General features: G+C 41.9%; 1 protein-coding gene across 2 annotated transcripts in view; it reads left to right on the top strand.

The window, feature by feature from the left end:
- Window positions 1–4,160: 4,160 nt before the first annotated feature.
- Window positions 4,161–14,754, top strand: part of MMRN1 (multimerin 1) — a 286,257-nt gene continuing 275,663 nt past the window's right edge. Inside the window, exon 1 of one of the 2 annotated variants that reach the window (XM_078676117.1) lies at window positions 4,161–4,875. In XM_078676117.1, the coding sequence (XP_078532243.1) occupies window positions 4,295–4,875 (581 nt within the window). In that variant the 5' untranslated portion in view covers window positions 4,161–4,294. The remainder of the gene's footprint in view (window positions 4,876–14,754) is intronic. The other variant, XM_078676118.1, reaches the window with a different exon arrangement.

Raw genomic sequence — 14,754 nt, 5'->3', positions numbered from 1 at the left:
ATGCCGTATCATCGGGTCCAGCTGCTGCACCTTCATACCAGACAATTCGCCCTCAGTCTACAAGGCTATTGAACATCTCCATAGACTCTCCTTAGAAGTTCATCAGGAACAAGAAGAATGGTCACTTGGGAGTTGGTTTTGGAATTCTGTAAAAGAATGGGGGTGGAGGTTGTTCATGATCATCTTGATACCGATTATTGTGATATGTGGATTCTGCCTGGGTATTCAATGCTTGCCACATCTGTGCTCACTTTGTGCCAACTGCATCTGCCCTAAGACTCTGGACTTTGAAACTGAACACATTAAAGCATTATATGATGTAGAGATCCGTAACATGATGGGGATAGACGTAGACTGACAAGCTGGCTAGATATGTTGAAAAGGGAGGACTGTTAAAATCTAGATTACGACTTAAACACTATCGGCGCCATCTTGTCCCTTTCAGGCTCATATGTGCGCGTAAGCAGCAGCCATTTTGAATGCCATGGCCCCTCTGCCCACTGCCGATAACCAGCACTTCTTTCTCTCCCTCTCTCTCGACCTCGCAGACACCCCCCCGCCCCCGCGCATTGACAGCCCCCGCTCTCACACGCTCGGGCCATGAACCACCTCTTTCAGCGCGACCCTGCCTCGAATCCACATCCCGTACCCGGCCAACACCTCCCTTCGTCCCTTTGATGCACACATCCTTTGATGGGCCCCATCCTCTGTGCTCGATTGTCCGGCCCGATCCCAGGCCGTCACCTAGCCCTGCGGATGCAGTTTATTGCCCATACAGTAGGCAGCTGCCCCTCTTCAAAGGGTCTAAGACCAATCGAAACCCCCTCCCACCCCATGAGATCCGATCAGCCGCACACATTCCGGGAATCGACGGAATATCCAGCTGCGCTACAGTCATCACCTGCTGAGACCTGGGTGGGGACTTCTACTGTCAATGTGTGTGGGAACGGGCATGAAGCGGGGATTTCAGGGATGTCTTCCGTACTTCAAAACATTTACAGGAATGTGTTTCATGCAATAAAGTCATAAACTTGTGTATAGGAGGCCAGGCCTCAGAGATGCGGTTAGAGCACCTCGAGAAGATACCCTGTTGTCTGATTTGACGTGTTCTGCTCCTTCGGAATAAACCTCTGTTTCCTGCCTTCCAGTCTCCAGCGCCTGCCTCTTTGTTTGATAATTTCGAGTGGTATGAGAGGCGATTAACGCCGGGCAATACTTGGGTATTTATCGATCGAAATCTGTCTCACCTTTTACACAAACCATTCTAAATTTTTTATACACATGGTTGATGCTCCTCTGAAAATTCAAAAGATAAAAAAAAGCAACTGGGATGTGTATGCTCCGATGTGAGTCCCATGCTCTCCACACCACTGGAGTCAAGCTATCCTGGCTGAAGACGGCTGATAGCCAGAAACAGGTCCTAGGATGCTTGATTCCGGTCCAGGAAAAACATGGCTTGGCAGTTCGGGCTGGACTGTTCCCATAAGGCACAGGGTCAAGGCTGATTTGCATATGGCCATGTCTGAACTGGGGTGGTGTGGAGTGCAAAACAACAATGGATTTAGGCCCAGATCTATGTACTGGGGTGAATGTATGACATTGTTCTGCATTCTGTCCATCAACTGTTGGTTTTGCATTTGTCACCCCGAGTGGGATGGGTATGCTCAGACGTGAGTCCCATGCTCTCCACACCACTGAAATCAAGCTATCCTGGCTGAAGACAGCTGATAGCCAGAAACTGGTCCTAGGATGCTTGATTCCGGTCCAGGAAAGACATGGCTTGGCAGTTCGGGCTGGACTGTTCCCATGAGGCACAGGGTCAAGGCTGATTTGCATATGGCCATGTCTGAACTGGGGAGGTGTGGAGTGCAAAAAAACGATGCATTTAGGCCCAGATCTCTGTACTGGGGTGAATGTATGACATTGTTCTGCATTCTGTCGATCAACTGTTGGTTTTGTATTTTTTAAATGAGCACAGTTAACAAAATTTACATTCAGTAAACTATGTAATTAACTAACTTGAAAAATCTTACTCTAAAATTGCACTTGTGGAATTGCGACCTTACTCACTAAACAAAATTGGAAAAGCTCACAGATTTTGATAAGATTACTCCAATATTTTGAAGAAAATGTTCAACTTTTTAGAAACTTTTTTGAAACACGGAAAGACTTGGAGGAATACTTAGGTAAAACTAGGCCACTAATACTTGTCCAGTGGTACATGTGTAACACTTGAACAGACATAATAATCATCCAGTGATCTTTTTCCCATATGGAAACATGAAGCAGCAGTTCATTAGCACTTGTCAATTCTTTTTTGATTTGCCATAGAGAAAATATTTATCCCGTTAAAGAAGACCCCTTTCCTACACCCCTCCTCCCATTGAACATGAGCGTGTCCCCTCGCTAATCCCATTCCACAACAGATAGTACTTATGCGTGGCCAAGGATTAATTTGCTAGCGTGTTCTTTGTGAAGAATAACTCGCATGTAATCAGTGTACCCGCAACTTTAAGAATTTCTGGTTGCTCCCAAACTTGCACATGGGAATCCATCAGGACTTACATAAAGCCCACCATATTTGATTGCAGAAACTCTCCCCTACTGCCTGAATTTCTGCATTTTATGATCCAATTTTGCAGATAGAACATTCTAAAATATCAGTACTACAACTTTCTATGCGCACTTTGTGTACCGCAGTTGTATTTAAGTGCTGAAAACATGTGTGAATTAGGCACTTAGCGTGAAGTCCAGATCAAGTTCACACTTTAGCAAATGGTCATTCCAAAGTGATAGGGCTGGGCCATCCTTCATTTTAATTCAAATGTACTGTGTTGTTCAATCTCTAAAATGATCAGGTGTGTTTTAATAAAGATAAATAAATGCGCTGGTTCCTAAGCCTAAAAAGAGGAATCTCCCATATAAGTTACTACAACTTATGTTGGTCCTGGCGCGTCGTAGGGTTGCCATTACTTGGATGAGGAGACGGGCCCCGGAGATCTCCGCATGGCTCAGGGATGTCCGTGAGTGGTCTCTGGCGGAGGAAACCCATATGCAGTGCGCGTGTAGGGATGTGAAGCTGCAGGAAGACCTGTTAGCCTGGAGGACCATGTGTAGTGCCGGACTGGCCTTGAGTGACTCGGAGGGTACTAGTGAGGAACTGTTTACGCCGGAGGGTTCGGGGACTGATGGGGAGGGGGGGGGGTAGGGGTGTGATGGACTTGCATGCTTTTTTCGCTGGTTGCATCAGTTTCCTCATGTCCATATGCTTCATCTCCTGATTTAATTTGTTGCTTTCTTTTCCCATGACAACTGCTTCCTTGCTGATCCCTGTACACATATGTGCCGTAATGAGGCCATCGACCTGTATGCAATAGTTCATGGATGCCAATTGTGGGGGGGTATGTTATTATACTTGTTGTATAACTCAAAAATAAAGTTAAAAAAAATAAAATAAAGATAAATAAATAGTAACTAGCACTTAATTATCAACACAGCTCTTATGAAAGTCTGTCACATGGTAGCTCTGTATATCTAATTTAGAGACAAGCACAACATCAGTTGGTTATTCATTTAATATACAATAATAACCAACTAATGCCTGTCACTCTAGCCACTTTCATAGCTTTGAGAGCTTGGAATAGCCTGAATTGTCACTCTTGTAGGAGTGTGATGGTTGGTAGTTGTGTTGGTACTGTTATTGGCAGCGCTTGCAGGGACAATGGGTCGAGTAAGCTGCAGTGGCATCCTGAGGCGGGCCCTGGCACTTATTATTATTATTATTTTTTTTACAAATGAAGCAATGCTGGCACAACATTGAAGTTCCTATTTAGCTGTAAAGAGCTCTGTGCTCAGAGTAGAGCAAACTCCACACCCAGAAATGTGGCAACTGGTCAATGTTCGCAGTGTGTGCACGGTGGGAAAATCACTGTTTTAAATAAATCTAATGTGCAATGCTTTCCATTTTGTGCGTGTCCCATTATCCTCCATCCTGTAGCCTTTGGAGAGGCCCTCCCTGCCCTCTCTGTGATCTCTTGAGCCGCCCCACACTCCAAAAGGGTCACAGGTTCCAGGGCCTTCGCAGAAACAGGAAGTGGAGTTTCCTCTCCTCGTTCTGACGCTCTGCAACCTGTTTCCTCTCTCTGAAACGAAGTTACGGCCCATCCTTCTGACTCCCCAAACAAGTGTAAATAAACGCAGAGAGCGGGGAGAGCTGTGCAGAACCAGGCTTGCCACGAACCTCGCAGCCGATAGATAGACTGCCAAGGCTGTACTGCGACGTTCCATCTTGAGGATGAATGTTCTAGAACTCGTCCTCGTCCTTTCACAGTGTTGGTATGGGAGCACGCAGCACGTGACAGCAGGCATCCCCTGGGGAGAGCACACCTACAGAGAATCTGGCATTCTTGGCTTGAACCATGCTGGTACAAACGAAGCACAGAGTGCCAAACCCACGCAAGAGGATACAACTGACCCTAAAGTAGGCACCTTCAGCCTCCCTTCTGTGGATGCCGCTGAGCCGCAGAGCACCGACCCCATTGTCACTCCAATCGACTCTGCCAAAGGCCGACTCAATGTTGTCCCAACTGATAAGGCAGTCACGGGTGAGCCTGAAATGCCAGAAAGAAGCACACACGAGGGTATATTTGCCAAACCACAGACGCAAGAAAGTCCTGCAGTGCTAGAAGACCTAACTGCAGCCCTGGAGGCAAAGTCAACTATCACAGCAAGCGCCCCACCAGAGACCACCCCTGCACCCATCATACCTGACGCAGACGCCAAGACGCGCAACCGGTCCTCTAGGCAGACCATCTACAGCAACGGCATCCAGCAGGTTGGCTTCAAGAAGGGCATCTTCGAAACCACAAGGGGAAAGTAAGAAGTGCTCTTTTTATATAGAATATATGACATGATAATGGTTCATATTAAACCTTTGTGGTACGCTATGGGAAATCACATCGCCAAGTATTTGTGGTTAATGTACAAAAAAGGTAAAATACTAACTTATCACATTGTGCTTGTGTCCATCTTATACGTGCAACACCTTCTGAAAACATCACCATTTACTTTCAATTTAACAAGCGCCTTTTCTCAGAACGTGCACAGTACCTAAATTTAATGGTGATTTTTTAAGAGCAGGCGTAGGATAAAGACCCAACTACATTGTGACAATTTGTATGATGTAGAGCAGTCATTATGTCTTTCTGAGGCTTGGTTGAGAAACGCATGTTATCCTAATATGATAAATTGTATTATATATCTACATTGATGAGCATCGACAAAGCAGCGATTAGTCAACATGTTTTTATTTCAGCTCTTGCTGCAAAGACAGGATCAAACTGTATCTGCAATCTGTCCATTCTAGAAGAAAGTTTACACATATTAAGGCCAGATATACCTCTTTGCAACGTTAGCCATTACTAAACATGTCTTTACTAAACATGTAACCCCACACGTTGAACTTTACAATGCATAGGATTACTTTGTGTACCTTTGTCCTTTATCATGAATGTGTGGTATATCTGTGTGTGTATGTGTTCACATACACCCACACCCACATCTAGATAGATAGATATAGATAGATAGATAGATAGATAGATAGATAGATAGATAGATAGATAGATAGATAGATAGATAGATAGATAGATAGATAGATAGATAGATAGATAGATAATTTAAGATTGTGGGTGGAATGCCCCAAATCTCTGTTTTTTTACTCCAAACCTCCCTTCACATCTTCCCTCCCCTCAGCCATCAAATTACCCTTAATTCCATTTACCTCTACTTACCCCTAAACTCTAAAATTGACCTTACCTTCCTTTACCTACACCCATCCCTGAACTAAAAAATTACCCTTACCTCCATTTACGTCTATCCACCCCTAACCCCTGAAATCAACTTACCTTCTTTTATCTCTACTCACCCCAAAGCCTAAAATTACCCTTACATCCATGTACATCTATCCAAATCTGAACCCCCAAATTACCCAAACCTCCATTTACCTCTATCCACCCTTAAACCCTAAAATCAACCTACCTCCCTTTAACTCTACCCATCCCTAAAGACTAAAATTACCCGTACCTCCATTTACCTCTACTTACCCTTAAACTCTAAAATTACCCTTACCTCCCTTTTCTTCTCCATAGCCATAAATTCTAATACCCCCCTACCTCCTTTTAACTCTATGCACCCCTGAATCTAAAGTCACCCGAACCTACCTTTACCAGCACCTTTCCCCTTTTTCTCTTAAATAACAATACAAAGTTAAAAAAAACAAAAACGTACCAGTGTGATAAAGTACTGCATGGTAAAGAATAAAAACACTTAAATGCGTAGTACTTCCCTTCATGGTAAAGCCTGCATTGCAAAGGCTCATTCCAATTAGAGCCAACTGACAAAGGCACGGGAGACTATTGGTTTGTTTTAGATGTCGGTGGAGGGGAAAGCTCTGTCCCAATTGTAACTTATATCCCTTCTGCCGTATTACGATCACATTAGATACTAAGGGGATCATAATAAGGTGGACGGGATATCCGTAACGCTTGGATGGAGTATTACCTCCGCTGACAACTATTTCAGGTCCTATGTCAACGAATACTCCTTACTGTACTCATAAATGCTTTTGTGTATTAGCTCAATGGTGTAGATGTAGCAATGTACACATATAATGTCCTTTGCAGGGAAAGAGAATCATTCTCTCATTACAGAGAGATAGTAAGTAGGTATGATAGAATTTAGAACATAAGCATGTGGCTATATTCATTAATACATGTTGGAAAGGTGCACTTTTTTTTAATGAGGCCAGTTTTATTAAGATATTATGAATTCATATCGTTCTGTCTGGTAATGCTGAAGTTGGATCCTGAAGCTGTTACAGTCAGGCGTATTTTTAAACCACACTGATTTCTCTGCTTTGAACAGAAGTTTAACATCCAAAATCTCTATTTATAGAGAAATTACGATGGATTTTCGAATAAATTGTTTGTAGAATATATTGGGTTACTTATATCTAGTCTACTTGAGTGTCCATTTCTCTGGACACGATGCCAGTAATATGTTGCCTATGATTAATTAAAAACGTCTGCTTTTTATGCCAGTTTGACTGTTCGATTCTGAGGTGATCAGAAATGAAGGGTAATCTGCAGTTTTGCAGTAGGCAGCAACCTTTGGAAGACCATTCAGAACTGCAACAACCAGCAAAATGTTTACTTATGTTCAGCTGAATATGCGACTGACTCCTTTCCAGCCCCGCTGGCCTTTAGGAGACACTTTTTGTTTCGCTATTCCATCCATTTCCCTGTAAATAACTTTACCTTCGTCAAAGGGTGAGTGTTTCCGTTGATCAATGACTATTTATATTCCTGTGAAAACACACTTTTCTCCTACCATTAAGGCAATTATAGGTGTCTGCCTCGTACGTCATTGCCAAGGTAGGGGAAAGGAAATTGTCAATTTCCTTAGGGCACTAGGCCCGATGACAACCGCATCCAAATTTGTAACAATAACTATACGTAACGATTTTACAAAGCAACATGCGCATTTTTAATCTGGAGGAAGAGACTGTTCCCCGTTCATTAAACTATGTTTTTCTATCCAAATTCTTCTAATAAAGCCAGTATTGCTGGTTTGCATTCCTCTAACTGTCCTTAATGTGAAACTCTAAAGATGAAAAATGCATGCTCCTGAGATATTTTTTGCCATTTCACACACATCTCCCTACTTATAGTACACAGCACAGAGCTGGCATTTTTCCATGAAAGATACATGAATGCTTTACATTTTAACCATCAGAATTTCATGGAATCATTCAATATAGAGTCTGCTATTGTAGCATTCTTGTGGCCCGGATTTCACTTTCTCGGCGATCAGAACCTCTTCACATGAGCAAAGTTTAACTGAGCAGGAAGAAATTAGCACAGCTAATATTAATAATCAGCAAGCCATCAAGTAAAATTTCAATTACCTAATGCATCAGCATATTTGCAGATGGGTCTAATTTGAGTCTTGCTGTCATTTGATAGCCCAGTATGTCGAGGTGCAAGACTGCAACGTCAGGTTGATGATCTCTAACCAGTACAACATTTCCACAATCTTTCCAAATTAAGAGAAAGTTACATGCATGCGAAAGCTGTTACCATTGGCTGATGATGGGGGATTTGTTTACATAGTGAGAGGATAGCAACCCCTATACAGGGAAAGGAATTCACAGAATTTTGTTTTGGGATTTGCATTACCAGATAAACTTATAACAGCTTTATAAAGTTAGTAGACAATTATTTGTTTTAAGTTTTGTTTGTCCTGAGTGGCAACTGCAGTAGAATAGCTCATGTGCTCTCTCCTTTCCCATGAGCATTTGGTCCATATAGGAACCAGGGTCGGCTTTAGCGATGGTGGTGCCCGGAACGACAATCTTTTTTGCGCCCCCTTCCCCATATGACCTCCTCCTCGGATTCCCTCACTACCACTCCTCATCTCTCTATAGCACATCTTTAAAATACATTTAATTTGTTTTAAAGCACTAGTATAGGCTGACTTTACTAATCCACTCACCTAGCCACATAAAATCCAGATCTGTTCTTTGCAACAGGTATATTAACCCTCTGTGCTACTTTATGGGGAGTCAAAACTGCCACTAGACAAAACTCTAGTCTCTCTCTCTCTCTCTCTAGCAGGAACATTTCTAAGAGTTATCCTCACATTGTTATTGCCGCCTGGAAGCTGGACACACAAGGAACTCTGCAGCAGGTGCTTTTAAATCACACATTATTGTTAAACACAGCACCCACCCTAAGGTCAGTGCCCCCCCCCACCCCTCTAGATCAGCGCCCAGTGCGGCCGCACCGGTCGCACCGTCCTAATGCCAGCCCTGATTGGAACCTTAGATACTAACAAAAGGAGTGTGCTGCATTTAGTCGCAGTCTCTGTATCTTTCTTCTGAACCCCAATTTAGAAGCCTCGCTTCACCCATCACTGTTTTTCTTCCGACATCCATAGTGGTACTTAGATTGTTGGAGCATCCAGGGCATTTTAGTAGCTCATGGCCTATTAGAATCCTCTGAGGAACCCAGTTAAATGGCTACGTGGTAGGGACCTCACCAGACTCTCTTGCTATAGTTCCAATAAAATAAAATTGGTCAAGACCACACCTGCAGGAGCAGCTAGCCAGTTTATCTGGGTTAATTGAATCATAAGTAAACTACAGGCAAAGGAGCACCTCACCCTTCTTTCAGGAGCGCGAAAAGTAAAAAACACGTTTTTTCAGAAGTTGTAACTAGACTTAGGTGAGTGACTTCTTCACTGTATCACAAACGGATCCCCATGCAGGGGCTCAACAGCTTTGGTCTTTATAAACTGGCTCCAGGCAAACAAGAGATTCATTTAGCTAGCCCCACACACCAGGTGGCAGATCCATTATGCCATGCCAATATGGTAGACCTGTCATCCGCTATAGTATTTCCAAAGACAGACACACACATTAGAGGATGTGGCCTAATCGTTAGAGCAGTCGACCCCGAAGCTGGAGAAGCTAGTTCGAGTCTCTGCAGGGACGCTCAGCATTCTATGATCTGGGGCAAATTCATTAATCTCTTCATGCCTAACAGAATAAACGTGTTCCTCTTTAATGCAACTGGTGGCCATGTAAAGCGGTCTGATGCCTTCGGGTCGAGTTTACTCTATATAAAACAAGCATTTACAATGTAATAGATCTTGCATTTGCGCAAGTTTGAGCTATTGGCATTGTAAATAACAATTCCTTTTATTTCTGTTTTTGTTTTTAAAACATGAATACAAGTTGTACATGTCAGTATATAGGAACATATGAGGGTAATATGTATTCACATATCAATAGATATGCATATGCTAATATGCTATTTATTACCATTGTTGAGTGTTGGGAGGAGCCTCGACTCCCTCAAATCAAGATCTTGAATGGGTTAGGATTCCCGTCGCTTTCCTCAATAATGGTAATTAATAGTATATTGATCTTTATAGATAAACAGCCAAGCATTTAGTGTGGGTGATATAAGAAGAATTAACAAAAGGAGGTGATTTAAAAAAGCATAAGAGAAGCAAACATCATGGTGAGGAAAGGAAAGCAAATACCCGGGGGCGAGAGAGAACAACAAGCTTGGAGAAAAAAGAGCAAATCTTCAGTTTGACAGAGAAAGGAAACATAGACTTTTAAACTTTAACTTGGGGACTCAAGGCAAAGACAACATACCAGAAGATCCTGGGTACATGTGACTGTATGTACAAGGGCTGTCCAACTCGTTTGGAAAGCCTTGGCTTAAAGGTGTATGTATTTTGACAAGCACAAGAGTCGAAGAGAGTTTGGGGAGTTTTGAAGGTAGCTTTTGACAGGGGTGCCTAACTACTCTTGCTTTCAGCCTCTCCTCACAAATATCTGGACGGAAAGAAGCCGATGCCTGATATGCTGGTCAGGCCTCCATGCTGCCTGCACAGCCTGCCTGTCATGGCATTGACGGGTGGGCCAGGCCCGGACCCAGGCTGGGATCTCATACTGGAAGGATCTGCTAGGCTTGTACTATAACTCAGACCTCACTGGTTGAGAGACTAAAGGATCGGTCAAACCACCTCTCACAGAAAACATGGACAAAGTATACCGCCTATCCCCGCAATACCCTTGGTGTAGGTCCACAGAGACCCAGGTAGACGGTGCACGAAACATGAAGTAAGCTGGGCCCCAAGCTGTCACATCGGTTGCTGTGGGATATATACGGTGGGTGACATATGACAGCAGCAAGACTGGGTGGAAGGAAGGGCCTTCAGTCTTGTTGTGTAAGGATCACCAACATAATATCGATGTAAAAAATATAGTTAGTCAAAATATCGAATTTTTAAAATTTCTTAAAAGTAATGTAAAAGTAATGAAATAATAAATATAATTACCTTAAACATACTTAAAATACTTAAATAACCTTAAAATTAATAAATAATTGTTTTAAGTTAAAAATAAATAAACATACAATTACGTTTTTAAACACCTATATATATATATAAACATAATATTAATAAAAAATATACTATTTTTTTACCATAGGATAGCAGAAGAGTAACATTTACTATTACCACTCCAGTAAATACAACAATAGAGAAAGAGTTGGATAGCGTAAGGGTAAAACTTACTATTCCCACTCCAGAGAGTGCAACAGTAGAGAAAGCGTTGGATAGAATTACTATTCCCACTCCAGAGAGTGCAACAGTAGGGAAAGTGTTGGATAGCGGGAGAGTTAAAATTACTATTCCCACGCCAAAGAATGCAACAGTAGGGAAAGCGTTGGATAGGGTAGTGGTAAAAATTACTATTCCCACTCCAGAAAGTGCAACAGTAAGGAAAGTGTTGGATAGCGGGAGGGTTACAATTACTATTCCCACTCCAGAGAGTGCAACAGTAGGGAAAGTGTTGGATAGCGTAGGAGTGAAAATTACTATTCCAAATTCAGTGAGCGCAACAGTAGGGAAAGCGTTGGATAGCGTAGGGGTTAAAATTACTATTCCCACTCCAGTGAGTGCAACTGTAGGGAAAACGTTGGCTAGCGTAGGGGTAAACATTACTATTCCCACTCCAGCGAGTGCAACAGTAGAGAAAGCGCTGGATAGCCGGGGGGTAAAAATTACTATTCCCACTCCAAAGAGTGCAACAGTAGGGAAAGTGTTGGATAGGGTGGGGTAAACATTACTATTCCCACTACAGTGAGGGCAACAGTAGGGAAAGCGTTGGATAGCGTAGGGGTAAGAATTACTATTCCCACTCCAAAGAGTGCAACAGTAGGGAAAGTGTTGGATAGCGTAGGGGTAAAAATTACTATTCCCACTCCAAAGAGTGCAACAGTAGGGAAAGCATTGGATAGCGTAGGGGTAAAAATTACTATTCCCACTCCAGTGAGTGCAACAGTAGGGAAAGCGTTAGATAGCGTAGGGGTAAAAATTACTATTCACACTCCAGAGAGTGCAACAGTAGGGAAAGTAAATACTTCATATATGAATAAAAAGAAATTAAATATTGATACCAAATACAAATTAATTAAAAGTAATTAACAATTTTATATAATATAATAATTAATCAATTAAAAATACAAACAAAATGTAATTATTACAAATAATTACCTATTAATACAATTTTTTTACCAATTGACAATTAATTAATTAACAATTAAAAAATTATTAAAAATTACAACAAAACACAACCAATAAATAAATAACAATTTTTTATTAATTACAATTAAATTACTTCCCACCCTAATCCCCTATAAACCCACAACCCACTACAGAAAATAAATTAATACAATTAACATAATTATCAATTAAACTAATAATTAAAATGAATTACCAATTATATTTTAATTAATTGCCAATTAAAAATTTAAATATCAATTAATTCCAAATAAATACCAATAAATAAATTTAAAAATGTAATTAATTATAATTAAATTACTTCCCACCCTATTCCCCTATAAACCCACAACCCGCTACAGAAAATACATTAATAAAATTAACATAATTATCAATGAATCAATTAATTAAAATAATTACCCATTATATTTTAATTAATTACCAATTAATTATTAATTAACAATTAATTCAAAATAAATACCAATAAATAAATTAACATATTTAATTAATTATAATTAAATTACTTCCCACCCTATTCCCCTATAAACCCACAACCCGCTACAGAAATATATTACGCAAAAATTAAATACCATAAAATTAATTAATTAAAATAAATTATAAAATAAATATACACTTTTCACACATATACTAACAAAAAACATACTTAAAAAAATTTATATTAACTTACTTACCTCAAATTCGATATTTTTGTTGTCTATATTCTGTCCATTCTATATTTTTGCTGTCTATATTCTGTCCATTCGATATTTTGTCCATTCTATATTTTTGATTCGATATTAATGCTATTCTATTCGATATTTATGTGTAGTCTATATTCTGTCCATTAGATATTGTGACCATTCTATATTTTTAACTCGATATTAATGTAACTCGATATTAAAAACTCGATATTTTGAGTGTATACCGTTGTGTAAATACAATAGAACAAAACACGGTTTACCATGTCACATTCTTTTCCCAAATCAGTGACACTGCCACACGCTGGGAGATCCTCTTCGCGTCCCCCACTCCAGGGAAAGCAAAGAAAGTGTTGCCGGGCCACTTCTCATAACAGGAAACCAGACTGAAACGGAAACCAGATCAGGGAGGCAGTAGGGGTGTAGCGGCGCTACTGCCGGCTGGCACCGGTTTGATAGCACCACTTCAGTTCATTGCATATGACCAGGTCCCATCTTTCAGGAACTGGTATATTGGACTTGCTTGTGGAAGGGTAGGGGTTTATTCAGCTAATTTTTTATTTATTCCCTCCCCCGCGCCGCCTTAAGCTGCGTTTCTTATGCGTCACCGCCTGTGGCCGGCTCAAGACCAGTGGTGCTTCATGCACCTCCTTTTTGTTGTACGATGAGGGTGTGAGTCCGCAACTACCTCTGAGCACCAGTAGCTCCTCTACTGCCTCCCGCTCAATCCTTCTCTTGAGTTCTGGCGAGTGTCAGCCTCAGTCACTCTCTTTCCTGTCTCTCCTGCCCCATCCTGACCGCTTGTGTGTTTCCTCCTGACTCTGTGACCCTCCCCTCTCTTTCCCCACCAAATATGGTGGTCCGGCAGTTTTGTCTGATCCACAGCGCCTGCCTGGGATCAGGGATATGAAAGGCAGTAGAAGCCAAAGGATGGCCTAATGTGAGCCTCGCCACCCCACAGAAAAACACGCTTCTACTGTACCTAGTGCAACCTTTAAGTCGCGTACACGCAAGCATGATTGTCTGGTCCTTGGGGAGCCTGGCGGATGAGGCAGATAGCAGGGCAGGGCAGGCGCAGGCTGGTACAGTGAGAGAGGGGACACAAAGTGTGGGAGAATTTAGGAAGAGAGTAAGTGAGGGGGGATTTGGTGGGAAGAAGAAAACAAAAGCGGGTGGGCTATTGATGTGGGATGGGGCGAGGAACAGCATCGAAATAATACCCCCTAACTTTGGTAGTGAGCACTCCTACGCCAGGGCCAAGAGCTGCACCTAGCAGTCTCTTCGATGCTGCAGTGGCCCCTCCCCCTCTTCTATTTTGAGCTTGTTATGATGCATTCATCCCGCAGGCAGATATCGATTTTTAACAATCGGCCACCATTGTCCCGGCTGTGCACGTTGTCCTGCCTGCAGTAGGAAAATGCGAAAATAGGGATTACAGACTAATAAACACGTACTTTGTAACAACAGAAGTAAAGGGGCCAGTAGCCATGGGAGGTTACAAAAGAAGAAAAGGCAGTACTAAGGAGGGACTACAAACCGAGAACTGAATCAGAAGCCTGCAGTGACGAAGGACAAGGACACAAGCCAATGACAAATATGGGCAGAGAGTGTGCGGGGCTTCTCTTCCATACTCTACTACAGCAGATCGCCAGAGCAGTGAATGCGCACTGGCTCACGCTCAACCTAAATAAAGGTTCTTCTTCAGAAATAATAAGCATGTCTCGAGATGCTGAAGATTTCTCCGTCCATATGGAGTAAATTTATGATTTTTTTTTCTAGGACTGCCATGTTTGACATGGCATGCCAGCAGAAATAGTGTAGGAGAGGCGCCTCTACAAAAAGCAGATAGCTGGATGCCATATAGTCAAAATTGGGTCCAATTCATGTCTTTCTCAGTAATCAGATTGGTAGCAGCACTGAC

Source organism: Lissotriton helveticus, chromosome 2_1 (genome assembly GCF_964261635.1).
Source record: "Lissotriton helveticus chromosome 2_1, aLisHel1.1, whole genome shotgun sequence".
Taxonomy (NCBI): domain Eukaryota; kingdom Metazoa; phylum Chordata; class Amphibia; order Caudata; family Salamandridae; genus Lissotriton; species Lissotriton helveticus.
This window is presented reverse-complemented; position numbering and strand designations above follow the sequence as displayed.